The 15,404-nt window shown below is 48.2% G+C and overlaps 1 protein-coding gene across 1 annotated transcript; it reads right to left on the bottom strand.

Moving 5' to 3' along the window:
* On the bottom strand, positions 1 to 14,792 carry ptpn23a (protein tyrosine phosphatase, non-receptor type 23, a). The gene is made up of 25 exons (XM_027286367.1): positions 14,616 to 14,792; positions 14,482 to 14,571; positions 11,807 to 11,881; positions 10,680 to 10,807; positions 10,415 to 10,491; positions 9,749 to 9,798; positions 9,531 to 9,662; positions 9,358 to 9,438; positions 9,141 to 9,272; positions 8,953 to 9,000; positions 8,553 to 8,609; positions 8,379 to 8,437; positions 8,207 to 8,286; positions 7,312 to 7,426; positions 7,177 to 7,242; positions 6,939 to 7,084; positions 6,538 to 6,855; positions 6,250 to 6,404; positions 5,828 to 6,159; positions 3,152 to 5,693; positions 2,506 to 2,690; positions 2,314 to 2,418; positions 2,093 to 2,231; positions 1,895 to 2,008; positions 1 to 1,211 (listed from the first exon to the last, which is right to left on the bottom strand). The coding sequence occupies exons 2-25, from the start codon at positions 14,563 to 14,565 to the stop codon at positions 618 to 620; spliced, it is 5,814 nt and encodes a 1,937-aa protein (XP_027142168.1). The 5' UTR covers positions 14,566 to 14,571; positions 14,616 to 14,792; the 3' UTR covers positions 1 to 617.
* Positions 14,793 to 15,404: the final 612 nt, after the last annotated feature.

The raw sequence follows: 15,404 nt of genomic DNA, 5'->3' as shown, positions 1-15,404 counted from the left end.
TGTCGTCTACTGGATTTATTTCATGTCTTTACAATGATGATGATTAGTGAACGTTTGGAATATTCTAATTTTATTTGATATTTACAGTGTTACAGATGAAGAAGAGGAAAAAGAATCAACTTGTTAAGACGTGCTGATTTGTACGCTTCCGTTACCATGACAACTGATTGAGTTGACAATTAGGGGAGGTGGCGCAGGGTTTAAGTGTGTCCTTTAAGCTCCACCCGGCTCCTCCATGCATCCATCGTTCCAGTCTTTAGAATCATCTCACGCCGCCCTGGCGAGCTCTTGGCGATCGCGCGTGAAAGTGGAGTGCATGCTTTTGTGATTTTTTTAAACCCAGATCTGGAAGTGCAGAACGTCCGTCCATCCATCACAGACGTAGAAAGGAGAACAAAGAGCGACTGAAGGAATAAAAGGAATACAGACGAGTGCATAGTGATCTGGTCCCAGAAGCCACCAGTAATGGAAATACAACTAACTAACAAATGTGAACCCCTACCGTCTGCCACCAGGCACGTCTTGGTAATCAACGCTGCTAAAAATGTGTCAGGATTCGCTGTTTTCCGTCTTAAAAGCAGGATTAGAAAGAGCTACAGGCTTTTGCTGTGGGCGTCTCAGTGCTTGTTGAGGCTCCACAGGGGGTCCAGGCTGCTGAGCGGGTCGTCGTCGCCGCCTTCCTCCCCTCGAGTCCCATGCAGCCCCTGACCCTCCGCAGGCTGCAGGAAGCTCTGCTTGGTCACCCGCTGCTTCCCCTTCCCGCCTCCCTCCATGGAGAAGGCCTCGGGCGTCAGCGAGGCCAGCAGCTCCAGAGACGAGGGAGCCGGAGGAGGCGGGCTGACACTGGACCCCGCCTCAGGGAGTGGCTGGTGGTTGGCTGCTGGTGGCGTGCAGGGGGAGACTGCATCCAAACCATTGGGGGGTGGTGGCGGTGTGCAGTGGGTGGGGGAGGCGAGAGGTGGACTGAAAGAGGAAGGGGGCTGGGGGTCCGTGGGGGGGCAGGGGAACTGGAGCACCTGGACGTCACCCAGCGAGGTGAGGTCGGGCAGGATGGCGCCAACCTGCTCTTCCAGGCCAAACGGAGCCTCCATGGCGGGGTCTGTGGCGCTGGGCGGGCGGATGCTGAGCTTGGCGATGGTGGCTTGGATGGAGCTGATGGGCATGTCACCACCGAGGACAAGATCCTGCTGGGACTCCTGTCTGGAGTAAGGCTGCAGAGAGAAAGACAGAAAGGATGAGAAAGAAACAGAGGAAAGAAAACTTTTGACTGAAAAATAAAAAAATACCTCGTCTGAGCAGAACTCGAGGATTTTCTTCCAGAGCGATCAGGCGAAAACAAATCAAACTGGAAATGATTCAACTGACAGGCTACGATCGAAACGAAACGATCTGAACTACAGCAACAGACTCTACTCCCAGCACTGACGTATATAACATCTGTTCCAGATGTTTCTATACACTGGGTGGTGGTCTAATAAAGCACTGTACATCTGTACCTTTTTATTTTTCATTAATTTTGTTTGTTTTTTGCTCATCTACAAAAATAAAAATCTGAATTTAAAAAAGAAAAACGTGAACTTTTCCTTCTGTGAAAAGTCAAAATGTTCGGCAGTTTAACGTCAAACCACGACAAAAAAACAAAAAAGCTGATTTTTTTTACAATTCTGCTACATACAATCCTTTTTCCTCATAATGTTGTAAATGGATTAATTTGATCTTTTTGAATTTTGGAAAATAATCAGCTGACGAATCGATCATAAAATCAATCGTTAGTTGCCGTATGATGATGAAAAACTGTCCAACACTGAGCGAGTTCATGATAAATACAGTATCGTGAGTGATAATCTGGTGTGCAGTGGATTGTGGGATGCAGAACTGGGAACAGGCTTCAAACCTTTGTGGCTGCAGAGTTGGTGTTCTTGCTGTAGGTGGCGGTAGTGATGCCGTGTCGCTGGAGAACCTGCTCGGCGTGCTTCAACACGGCCTCATAGCAGAACTTCAGGTGAAGCTGCAGAGAGAGAAGAATATTAATATGAAGGAGCAGGTTCTGTTTATGATGAACTTTATTCATGCGTCAGGATTTGTGTTGGACCTTCTCCTGCAGCATGTTCTTCCTCTGTTGTCTCATCTTCTTCACCAGCAGCGGGAGGTCCGGGATCCCGTTTCCTGCCTCCAGCTCCTGCAGTGCAGCGTACAGCAGACAGAAGGCGCCAGTCCGTCCCACACCCGAGCTGAGACAGTGAACACACCACGAGAAGTTAAAATGACTGTAGGTCAAGAATCAACAAGACCCCATGACACACACACACTCACCTGCAGTGAACCACGACAGGTGTGTGTAAGGGCCTCTGGTGGAGGTAGTGTCCATGAACCTCCTGGATGAAGCGCAGCAGGTTGCTCTTACTGTCAGGAAGCCCCCTGATGAGAAACATGAAAACAGAGGCTCAAACACTTTTTAAATTAAACGTGTGTTTATATGTTTAATAAAAAAAGAAATCGACTCACAGCTCCGGCCAGGACATGAACTGGAGATGGACAACGGTGCGTTTCAGGCTTTGGTCGCGGTACTGCAGGCTGATCATGCGCTCCACGTGCGTCGGTGCTGTCTTCTGCGTGGTTAGGCTGAGCGTGATTGGTCCCTGAGAGAGCTGCTGGCCACGCTCCGTTGGGAAGTAGCGCACGACCTTTCCCTGGTAGACATCGAGAAGATGTTTAAAGAACACAACACGGCAACAACAGAACAGACGAGACGAGATGACATTACAGAGGAGGTGCTTCCAAAAAAGGCCTCCTCACAGAGTTATCTCTCGTCTCCTCTTGCTGCTCCGCCTTAACTCTCTGTGAGTTAGGTGTTAATGTTTGTACCACCGGGGAGAAGAAGAGGAGGTTTACAGGCCCGGGTTGTGGGGGAAAGCTAATGAGGAGCAGAGCTAGTGTTGTGCAGAACCGGAGCTGTGTGAACGAGGAACAGAATCGGGCTCAGCAGCCTCTACGGCCATAATGACAGAGGAGAAAAGAGTGAAGAGGGTGTTGATGGAGGAGGCTAAGAAGAGAAAAGGCAAGTAAGAAGAGTAAATCTGGGACTGACTTTTAGTGGTTGGTGAGAGCTTGGTGAAATAAAAGGCTTTACCACAGTGGGGTATTACCGTACCTTTTCCAGCTCCTGCTCTGAAACCAGCATGACCACCAGTGACACCTTCTGCTCGTACACCATCAACCAGAAGTCTGCCGCTGTGCCGGTGAGCGGAGCTTGTGTGGCGATAAGGCGTGGGCAGTATGGCGACAAGTCTTCCACGTAGCTGGCGTTGATGTAGTCGTCTTTGCCCGACTGCAGCACCACGCGGTTGAGGTCATAGGGCATGACATCCTGGTGACGGTTCTTCATGGTGTAGCAGCGGGCAATGGCGATAGAGAGTTGTCGGGCGTCCTTCTCCTGTTGGTCTTGTAGTTCTTTCCAGCGGGCGTCCAGCACCGACAGGCCACCCTCGTTTTCTGAGGGGTGCTCCAAGGAGTCGACCTGGGATCTATAACGTTCCAGTTCACCGTGAAGACGGGCGACGCGCTCTGGAGCTTGGTATGGGTCACCCTGGATCACGAGGACTCCCTGGGAGCTCTTTTTTCGACGCTCCCCATCTTGTGGGTCAGCTTTGGTAGGTTGGAGGACATTGGTGGGGGCCTTGGTGCCTCCGGGTTGGCTCTCAGGACTCGAAGAGAGGAGGTCGTCTGTGCTTGAGTTCTGGCGCTGAAACAGCGACGTGGAGGGAGAGACGGCAGAGGGAGAGGGAAGAGTGGGTGGAGCTGTGCCTCCAGGGGTTGGGGTTGGTGTGGGTCTCTGCTGGGGATTCAGACCCAAGGAGGTAGGACCTGGAGAGGGAGATGGGGAGGGGGAAGGCGATGGGGAAGGAGGGACCGTGTTGGGTGGTTGAGCCACTGAAGGACCTCCAGGAGAGGGCTGGATCATGTGTGGAGCAGGGGGAATGTGGGGACCATGTGGGCCCATGGCAGTGGGTTGCTGTGGGGCACTTTGAGGTACATTAGCTCCTGGAGCTGAAGGGTACATAGTAGAGGGCTGTGGATGGGTCATAGGAAGAGGAGCCTGAGGTTGTTGGGGAGCTGCTGGCTGTGGTGCCAGGGGCTGCTGAGGCATCATGGGAGCCCCACCAGGGTAGCATACTCCACCAGAATGAGGGGGCTGAGCCTGGGGTTGGCTGGGCATCCGGATGGGCTGCTGTGGCATGTTTGGGATAGGAGGCTGTCCGGGATGGGGGTGATGTTGTGGTGGTAGTGCATTAGGGGGCATCTGTGGCATAGGGCCCCTTTGGAGGTGGACCTGAGGACCAGGGACCATGTGAGGTTGTGAGACAGGAGGCATCTGTGGGTGCAGGCCTGGGTGAATGGGCTGGCTAGTGGGGGGCATATAGTTCTGTGAGACTGGGGGCATTGGCTGACTTGTAGGGGGGATTTGTACTCTTGGGCCACCTGGTATCTGCATGTGTGGGTGGGGTGGTATCTGCTGGGTATTAGGGGGCATTGGCATTTGCTGCTGTGGTGGCAACATGTGTTGGTGAGGAAGTCCAGGGGGCATCTGTTGGTTGGGATGGGGCAGGTAGGGTTGAGATACTGGAGGTCCTGGCTGAGAAGTTGGGGGTATTTGCGGATGCCCAGTTTGAGGTGGCCTTGGCATGGAGCCTGGCATCATCTGAGGGTGCTGTTGGGGTACATAGCCCTGTGGAGTCTGGTAGCCTTGGGGTATGTGAGGCCGGGGCTGATAGCCATTTTGTTGATGTGGCTGCAGCTGACCTGGGAAGGCCTGCTGGTACTGGGGAGGAACACCAGGCTGAGGGGGCATATATCCACGTGGGGGGTAGCCTTGCTGGGTCTGGAGAGAAGGGTGAGGGCCAGGAATAGCCCTTGGTCCAGGCTGGTATCCCTGAGGCAGTGGTTGCCCAATGGGTTGAGGGTACTGCTGCGGCTGTTTATGTTGCTGTGGTTGGGGTGCCGGAATTTGGGTTGGGCCATGAATGGGCATTCCTGGTTGGGGCATAAAGTGAGGGTAGGCCCCCATTTGTGGGGGTACAGTGTAGCCAGTTGAGGCTGCAGGTGGGACAGGGTGGTGTGGTGTAGGGGCGTAGCTGGGGATTGGGGCCTGGATGCTATCCACAGTGGTGGTTGAGGGCCGGACTTGGGCAGGGCCTACAGGTCCAGGTTGGGGGGCTTGAGGAGGGGCTGGAAGATAACCTGACACAGCTGTCTGAGTTGGCAGTGGTGTAGGCATCTGTTTAGTCATCTGAGGAAGGGGCCCCCGTGGCATAGGTCCCTGTGGTGGTAGACCCCCAGACATAGGAAACTGAGCTATCCGTGCCAGGAGCTCTGGAGGAGGCAGGTTGGCAGGGAAGCGAGGAAGACCAGCAACCGAAGCACCGTGCCAAGGCAGAGAGCTGCTGCCACCCAGGTTAGCACCAGGGGGGGCAAAGGCTTCAGGACCGGGCAGATGAGCTGCTGTGGTGGGGAAAGAATGAATGTCTGGGGGGAGGCTACGGAGTTCCTCAGGTAGGTCGCCACCTAAGGCCAAAATGGCTGCACTAAGCTGGGCCAACTCTGGGTCCTCCAGGCTAGAGTCAACATCCGAAGCCTTTGGCTTCAAGGAGGGCTTAGCAGCTGTGGGCCGTGCTGGAGGCTTCTTCTGGGTCTCTCTGAGGAGGAGATGGACAACAAGAGAGGACAACATGAACATCAGGGATTTAAGTAAATGTCACAGAACCACAGCTTGTAGCAATGAGATACTTCAAAATACGTTTATGGAAACACCCGCTCATGTCTATCTTACTTTTCCAGGGTGGGCTTCCTCTCCTCAGCCCTCGTCTGACACAAGGTCTTTGCTCTCTCCAGCAGACGTGACGCTTTGGTCTCCAGGTCTTCGTAGAACTCCTTCCCCTCTTGAGACTTCTTTATCAAGTCCTCATAGGCTTCATACGAGCCCACTAATCCCTGAACGGTGCTGTTCCACTGCTGCTCAGTCTGGCTCAGGCCCTTACGTACCGAAGCGTACTGGACGTTGGCCTCAGTCAGTGCCTTCAGGATGTTCTCCTGAGCTGCCAGGTTTTGGTCAATATACACCTTGACTTGCTCGTACTTCTTCAGCTGCTCCTCAAATATACGCTGGAAGGACACGGGTTATTTAGAGGTCATACAATGCAATGAAATAATTAAACTGCTGAGTTCAGAAGAGATTCCTCTGCAGCCACACACCTTCATGTCGGCCCTCTCGGTGGTGACGAGGGTGGAGGTGATGTCGTCCTGCTGGATCAGGTCACGAAGCTGCTTCTCCAAAGAGCTTCTCTGTTCCCTCATTTCCTGCACCTTCCCAAGGATTCGCTTCATACACTGCAGCCCTGCTACTTCCTCTGCATTCGTACACACATTTATAATTTATAACATTATAAGAATTCAGCTGAGTGATCAGGTTATTGCTGCTTCCTCGCCTTCCTTTAACAAGTATTGCTTGTCTCTTTAAATATTCATTCAATAAAAATTCACCTTCGCTGAGCTGGGGTCGAGGCAGAGCATCTTTCAGACTTTCCAGAGGCCCCCCCAACAGACGGAGGTTGCTGATGTGCAGGTTCATGGCCCGGTGGAGCTCCGTGTTGGTAAAACTGGCCTTCTCATGGGCCTCCATGTACTTCTCCAGGTCCCTGCGGATCTCAGCTAGAGCGTGGGCCTGAGCTGCTGGGTGCACCTCGCCCACAGTGGGTCCACCAACCTCTTGGAGGGCTCGCTCGCCGGCCTCGTCCAACTCTAGGACGTCTCTGATCTCCTTCAGTGAAGACTCCACGTCGGTGAAGACACCCGAGAGCCCTGCAGGAGCAAGGAATGATGTGACAGGCATTATTTACACAAGTATAGTCATCATAGTTGGGAAAAAAGCTGTTGCCACTCACCCTGCATGGACTGGATGAGGCTCTTGACGGTGTCTGGTCGGACACTGAGAGCAGCACACTTCTCCATCAGGACCGGGGGGATGTGGCTGTACATGTCCAGGTTGTCCACCGACTCAGGCTCCAAGCCCAGAGAGTCCATGAACTGCCTGCAGAAAGAAACGAGACCAGTCAGGTCATTAGATACTGATCAAAAACATCTCAAGCTCACTTTCTTGCCCACACACACTCATATACTCACTCTAGCGTCTCATTCTTGCTCTCAATCTTGACCATGATGTCCCTCAGCAGCTTGGCCTTCTCCTCACTGCAGAAGAAACAAACCTTTATTTATGACTAATCACGTTACTCTAACATGAACGATGAAGGTGCATACCTGTACAGTGAGGAGGCTTCGTGGGCAGCCATTGGCACCAACTTGGCAAACAGGTCTGGTCCGGTAACACTGGGGTCTGTTGGGTTGACTGGAAGAGCTTTGACCAGCGGGGCACCTAGGAAGGCACAGAGCAGCTGGATTTACACACAGATTGACAGAGGATGAGTCAAAATCAAAAGAGACAGCTGCAGCCTCTGTGGTTTGTCCTTAAAACACTCTAAGGCCAATTTAAATTATTTTATGTGTCACTGATTTTGGATGTGGAGGAATCCCAATAATCAGAAAAAGCTTCTTTTTTTTATTATTAAAATGCCAAAAATTTAGTTTTTTGCTTGTTGAGTGTGAGTATTAGCTGGTTTTCTTAACCAACTATTATGTTTTTGGAGGAATTTTGACTGTTAATGTGACAAAAACTAATATTCTGAATATGTGAGCTTGGGCTTTGGGATCATTTGTCACCTTTTTCAGTCATTTTTTAGACCAAAATCAATAACCTATTAAATCAGGACAGTAATCAGCAGAAGAAATCATTAGTCTCAGCCCTAATTTGCAAAGATCTTTTGGCTCAGGCACCTTCCTCCGAGACAAAGCATCCGATTCTTACCATGGCATATATGATCTCAAAGTAACACACTAGTCTGAGCTCTGACTGGCAGCATTGCGTCTTAACTGTGGCTGTAAATACTTTGAAAACAATGTAGCTGCAACTAAAGACCGAGCAGGTCCAACAGGATGTCACTGTTTAAACTTGCACACCCAGTTAAAGACTGCGAAACACACACACACACACAACATGCTCTTCATATCACACATGCAAAGACAGTACACCTATATATCTATATGCAAACACAGCTTTGATAAACGCAGGAAACTGAACAAAGCTTCTTCCTGTTACCTTTGACTGAGGCCAGAGTCTCCAGAGAAGGAACCGTCTCGTGGTAGATGAAGTCGTTGTCCTTCTTGGCTGAATTAAACCTGCAGATGAAAGTTTAATAGAAATAATTTTACACATTTTCTACAAAGTTTGATGAAAAGTCAGACATCCACCAGGAAGACGTGTTGCTCACTTTCCCCCGATAACATCCATGGTGAACCTCAAGGCCTCTTGCACGCTGTCAGGTTGACCCTGGTTTTAACAAGAAAAAACGAAGGAGAGTTTTAGTTTTGTGAAACAATGGGAACACACACACACACACACACACGCACACACACGCAGAAAAATAATCTTATCATGCGTCTACCTTGGCCAGCTTGATAGCTTCACTGAGTTTGTCCAAGGAGCTCTGTAGGTACGCCAGCTGGAAACAGAAACACAACGTTTAAGTAACCAACAGAAAGAAATCTGAGTAAGACAGAAAAAAGATGAAATATTTTTAGATTTGTGACATTTAGCAAAAAGAAAAGCAACTTATTACGAGTTTACAATTAGTTTTTCCAATGAACAATGGTTGGAGAAACTAAATGTTTTCAGTTCAGGGTGATATGATTTCTGCCTGATGATGGATAAATCCAACCCATCGTACTTTGTTAGTCGACATCGAGACTTGTTTTAATTGTTTTTAAATAAATGTGCCAATTAATTGAATTATTGTTCAGAATTCAGAATCAGATGTTAAAGAAACTGTTGATCCTGTGTCGTACCCTCTCTCCATACTTCTGTTGCTCCTCGGCCTGTTTCCCCATGTGAAGCTGTCAAAAGAAGAAAAACACGAATGAGACACAGTCTGAGTAATCAAATGCCAACACACAAACATGTTTGTACACGCACTCAATTAATTACACACACACACACACACACACACACACACACACACTTCTGTCAGACTCACATGTGCAATAGAAGCAAAGTAGTAGATCTTCATCTGGACCAGTTTCTTCCAGTCTTTCTGAATCTTTCCCAGCATGGACGCCGTCTCCGAGTTCTCCAGAGCCCTGCAGGCCTCCTTGTAGTAATCCACCACCTGCAGCACCACAGCCAGATATTAAGCTCTAATGTTTTTACTGACTGATTAAATATAATTAATATTTTAGCAGCGAGTAGATGACCTGAGCGCTGATGCGAGCCACAAGAAAACTCTTCCTGTTGTCCAACATGGACTTCTCCAGAAGACACTCCTGAGCCTGACCCTGCGATGCAGACACAAGTCGATGAGACATCTGTGTGTGTGTGTGTGTGTGTGTGTGTGTGTGTGTGTGTGTTTTGCATGTGTGTAACCTACCAGCATAAGGTTGATGTTCAGGTTGAGGATCTGGTGGCTCATGTCCACGCTGAAGTTGTGGCTAAAATGGTCTCTCAGGTAGGAGAACGCCCCCGACGAGCACTGGAAGTGTGTGCACGACACCTTCATGCCCTGAAGGCAGAGCGGGGAGAGAGTCAGCAGGAGTGTGTGTGTGTGCGTGCGTACATGCTTATGTTTAGTGTGTGTGTGTGCATTACCTCCTCAGATACCCTGTTATCCATAGCTCCCAACATGGAGTGCAAAGCTCCTGCAGAGAAAGAACGACCTGTCAGTTCTTTAGTTTCTGCTTTTCACATTCAGGCAGCAGCGTCCAGCTTGGCACGCACGTCAGCTATGATCTGTATTTCCTTTAAACGTTGCCTCAGCGCATTCTTCTCGCCTGACACTCAGCTGAGAGAAACGTTGACGTGTTCCAGCTTCTCAGAGGTCACAACTGAATTATTTTCCTCATCTTCTATCAGAGTGAATTGAATAGATTTGGATATTAAGACTGTCACAATTTGAACACGTTGTGGTGGGCAGATTTTTATTATCGTCTGAGGTTTTATCCAGAAGGTTTCAGCCTGACTGACTCCAAACATAATTACAGACGTGTTTAAATTAAAAAAAAGAAAATATCTATGCTACCAAATTACTAGATGACACCGCTTTGTTTCTTTTAGCACGTTACAGCCGCCCCCGTCTCGCCCTCACTGTGTTTGTTTCCAGTTTTTTCTCAGATGTGCACAGGACCCTCTACTGCAGCGGCACCTCCCTGACGCTCCAATCGAAGGGAGCCAATCCAATGACTCACTGTGATTTAAACCATCAGGGCGGCTTGTGATTGTGTAATATCAGAAACGTCTCTGTGTGACTGAACTCACCCAGGTTGTACAGGATGCAGGCCTGCTCGTAGCTGATGTCGTCGTGGGTGACGGTTTTCCCAGAGAAAATCTCAGTCCTGCACAGAAACAACAAGAAAAGTTCAGACTTTACACACAAACAGTGACATTTATAAGGATTTATAAATTACACAGCAACAACATGAAACATCAACCATGAGCTACAAAAACAGACATTAAAAATGACTGACAGAGGCGTTCCTGTTATTTTGTCTACCCCTGTATGTGAAGATTCAGGACATTTTACCATGAGATGGGCACAGCGGCCTCCTGGCCTGTTCCCATGGGGACTCGGCTCTGGAGGTAATGCAGCTGGCCGAAGTACTTCCTCAGCGTGCTGCATCCCTCGAAATCCCTCGTCACGTTCACCGCACTCTGTGACAAACACACACACACGCACACACACACACACACACACACACACACAGTGAATCTCAGTGTTTAATCAGCTGTTTTGTTGTTGTTGTTTTAAATCACAGCTTCTGCAAACGCGCCGTGACGTCGCTCAGCTGTACGTCGGATAATCTGCCTGGGGTCAGATCAGGACGCAAACCAGAGAACATCATCACTCAGCACTTCACTCCACTCAGCTGCCATTAGAACCTCCCCCAGGAAACACACACACACACACACACACACATTTATTGTTGTTGTGCAGCACTGGATTCACCTTCATTGTGTGTGTTGATAGGGAGGCAGCTCAGTGTGTGTGTGTGTGGGTCTAAATGTCAGAGCTGTTAGAGAAGCATTCTGTATTTTTAGCGGTCATACAAAGATATGAAGTGATACTGTTGTATCAGTGTGTTAACTTCACCACACAGCAGGTGACAGAGAGGAGTCCCAGCACTGAAGCAAAGTGATGCATCAGTTTAAAGGTCCGCTGTATTTTCACCATCAGACAAGAAACTGAAGCTTTGGATCGCTCCAGACAGAAACATCAGACCTCACAGAACACGAGACCGGCTTATCTACCGCTGCCTCAGTCCACAGATAACAACATTAGTTTGGATCCAAACCAACTTTTTAAAACACAATAACACAAATTAACTCATCGCTTTCGTGTTCCACGAGGTTCAACGACTGTTTCTGTCAGTGAAGTCTGGTGGCCTTGAACACAGCACAGACGGATACAAAGACTTTAAAAAGAGCTGTCTGATGGCGAGAGGAAGCCGGGGAAATACTCTGAATACACTGCACACTTAGACTGACACTGATGTTTTTTAGGTGGTTCAAATATGTTTTTCTGCTGCCTCCATGCATAGCCGTGCACTGCTCAGCCTCCGTACAATCCCACTTCAATACATCCAACTTTAGATCTAAATCAACAGGCGTCCTCGTCCTGCTGAGCCTGGAGATGTTTCACACAGTACCAACCTGCCGCAGCGTCTCCAGTTTCTTCAGCTGTTCGTTGTAGTTGTCCGGATTCTCTCCATAATTCTTCAGGATAAACTAAAGGAAGAAGAAACAGAGAGAACGGGTCCATAAATCAGAAAAACTTTTTCAAAACATCCACTTTAACTTCCTGCAGCTACCATCAGGCTTTGCCAAGACTTCCTCAGCCACTGTAATAAGTGGCAACCTACTTAACATCAGGTCAGGAGGCAGACAACACTTGCAGACACACTCTTCTGTTCTTTTTCTAACGCGACTGCTGCTTCTGCCTGTAATGAAATCATCGCGGGTGGATGTAAGAAAGAAAGACGGTCACAGGATTCTAGAAAGACGTACGATGACACAGCAGCAGGACAGGCAGGCATTGTCCCGTCCTCTGTCCTCATACCGGGTAAACAGATGAAAATGTGGATTATTTATTTAAGATCCAGCATTTAAAAAACGAGAAAATCTACAGCAGTGTTCAGTAACAACTGTGATATTAAAGGTCAAGGAGTCACTCAGACATTTGCACTCTGTGAATCTCAGGCCTCATCTTTCACAGAGTGTTTCTCTTCATGACCGTTATAAAAATTAGGATTTATACCGGGGTTCACTTGGGTGCACTTCCCTAATTTTGGACTGTGTTTTACGGAGGATGGCAGGGAGAGATAATTATAAATCAGTAGTTCAAGGACAGGAGAGACAAGGATGTGAGAGACAGGCCTGAGAAGTGTCATTTTGGACAAGAAACATAATGTTCATTACTGAGCAGAAAACCAGAAAAGGAAATGATCAGTGAGGGAGGTGTCCGAGACAGCCCATTTTAAGAAAACTGTATAAGAACCAACAGTTAGAGCTCCTCGAGGAGCCTTTTCTCTGTAACCACTTTTGTGTGCGGCACTGTTAAACGCTCCTTCTTGTACAAGAAGAATAAATTCAACTTCAACTTTGATACTTTAAATCCAGTCCTCTTTATTTAAGGGTTCTTCTTTAAAAATTCCCATAACAATGACTGTTGGTGTTGGTGTGGGGAGTCTATTGCGAATAATTACAGTGACGCACGAGGGCAAAGGTCTGTTATTTTATCTGCATCAGGAAGGTGCTGGCTGGAAAAAGGACGAGATGTGAGCCGCAGAGTGTTACGATGGGCTGAAATTCAACAGTTCACCTGTGAGAAATATTTGAATATCACACTTCCTGACCTGACACACACAAACAAACAAACCTGTAACTGTTACGAGATTTTTTTAAAGAAAAAACTCTTGAGTAAGGAAGACTGGATTCAAAAGTATCAAAGTTTAAGTTGAATTTATTATTCTTGTACAAGAAGGAGCGTTTAACAGTTAAGCACACAAAAGGGGTTACAGAGAAAAGGCTCCTCGAGGAGCTCTAACTATTGGACCTTATACATTTTTCATGTTTCTTGTCCAAAATGACACTTCCACTAACCTGTCTCTCTTGTCCTTAAACTATTTTTTTTAATCGTCTCTGCCTGCCAGCCTCAGTAAACACATGCCAGATAAGGGGAGTGGGCGAGATATGCAAAAGACAGAAAACACACAACACACTCTCTATAAGAGTTATAACATCTGCACCCCAGTATACTCCAAATTTTTATAACAGTAACCTGAAGTTTCCTGTGCTCTGAAGAAGATCTACAAACAAACCTGTAACTGTTACGAGAATTTTTTAAAGAAATAACTCTTGAATAAGGAGGACTGGATTCAAAAGTATCAAGTTGAATTTATTATTCTTGTACAAGAAGGAGCGTTTAACAGTGCAACACACAAAAGGGGTTACAGAGAAAAGGCTCCTCGAGGAGCTCTAACTGTTGGTTCTTGTACATTTTTCATGTTTCTTGTCCAAAATGACACTTCCCCTAACCTGTCTCTCTTGTCCTTAAACTATTTTTTTAATCATCTCTCCCTGCCAGCCTCAGTAAACACATGCCAGATAAGGGGAGTGGGCGAGATATGCAAAAGACAGAAAGGGGTCACAGAGAAAAGGCTCCTTGAGGAGCTCTAACTGTTGGTTCTTGTACATTTTTCTTAAAATGGGCTGTCTCAGACACCTCCTGATAACGATAATTAACTTTTTTCCGCTCAGTAATGAACATTATGTTGTCCAAAATGACACTTCCCCTGACCTGTCTCTCTATTTTTTTTAAATCCTCAGTAAACACAGGCCAGTCCTCTGAAGAAGACATGAAGACTTCTTCAGAGGACTGAGGACATGTCCAACATGTGACATGTCCATGAGTACACTGCTGTTGTGGATCTTACATCAGTGTTGCAGTCACAGGTGCATGTGACAGTGAGATCACTGTGTCTGTTATGTCTGCCTGACTCCAGGGCCTTGAGGAGCTCCAGGCTCCAGGACTCTAACCCTGTGTGTGTTGGTTTGTTGTGTTTATAATGAGTCGGCCGCTTCATTAAAGGATAATTATGGACTCGGAGCTGAGCTGTTAGCTCCGTGAGGCTAACGTTAGCCAACAATAGGCGGTGGTCAGTTCTGGAAGATTCCCCGGACACACGGCGGCAGCTAGCCGACACTGAGAGCGGCAGACGGCTTCCTAATCCCCGTGTGTGTGTGTGTGTGTGGCTGACTTTCGACCTCCGCCCTGTTGCTCCGGTGTCTCCCCCCCTCCTCCTCAGCTCACACCCAGCCCAGCTCACCTGCCTGACGGCCGGGCTGAACTGGAACTCCCCAGCCTCCTTCAGATCCAGCCAGATCATCGGCATCCGGGGGACCGCCTCCATCGCGGCCGGCCGGCTGTGTTCACAGCGGGGGGCTGCTCTGTCAGGCCGTCACGGTGTCAGACTAACGGGGACCGGCGGTGGTTCGTGTGGACGGTAAAAACCCAAACGAGCTTCTCCTCCAAACAACCGTGTCATGGAGCCATTACACTGCGACCGGAAGCTGGGAGGACACGTGACGCAGGGAGCACAATACGTGCCGCGTGGGATTGTGGGAAATGTAGTAGTCAGTGATTTTCACCTGAATGAAGAAAAGAAGATAGATAGATAGATAGATAGATAGATAGATAGATGGATGGATGGATGGATGGATGATGGATGGATGGATGGATGGATGGATGGATGGATAGATAGATAGATAGCTAGCTAATCGCTGATGGATGGATGGATGGATGGATGGAATGGATGGATGATCGATACGATAGATAGATAAGATAGATAGATAGCTCGATAGACTAGATAGATGTAGTCGATAGATGATGTTACCTGTCTAAACATCTATACAAAAACTTAGAAAAAATGAAAGTGAGCGTAGAAATAAAAATGTGCATGGAGGGGCTTTGTGTGGGGTGTTGTACAGTCTGATGTTCAGGGGGACCAAGAGTTCTTCAGTCTGTTTGTGGAGCAGGACGACGCAGTCGCCACTGAACCACTCCTCGGCCTGATGAAGGTGAGTTGTGTCAGAGGGTGGTGGGCGTTGTCCAGTTTTATTACATTGACAAGATACTTTTTATTTATATTTTACAGTCCTTTACAGAATGGACGTAGGCCTGTTATGAACTATTTAGCCATGTTTTCATGTGACTTCACTTCACCAACTGTATTATGTGTCGGCTCATTAA

This window comes from Larimichthys crocea, chromosome XIII, assembly GCF_000972845.2.
Source record: "Larimichthys crocea isolate SSNF chromosome XIII, L_crocea_2.0, whole genome shotgun sequence".
NCBI lineage: Eukaryota > Metazoa > Chordata > Actinopteri > Sciaenidae > Larimichthys > Larimichthys crocea.
Note: the sequence above shows the minus strand (reverse complement) of the source record. Positions and strands in the feature narration are given on the sequence as shown.

Bases quoted from the DNA above. Each gene is read 5' to 3' on its own strand.
- ptpn23a (XM_027286367.1), bottom strand. From the start codon at position 14,565: ATGGAGGCGGTCCCCCGGATGCCGATGATCTGGCTGGATCTGAAGGAG. The intron at 11,882-14,481 runs GTGAGCTGGGCT...TTCTTCCTTTAG, and splicing joins TCAGCCCGGCCGTCAGGCAG to TTTATCCTGAAGAATTATGG. The intron at 9,273-9,357 runs GTCATCTACTCG...GTGGTGCTGCAG, and splicing joins TGGCTCGCATCAGCGCTCAG to GTGGTGGATTACTACAAGGA.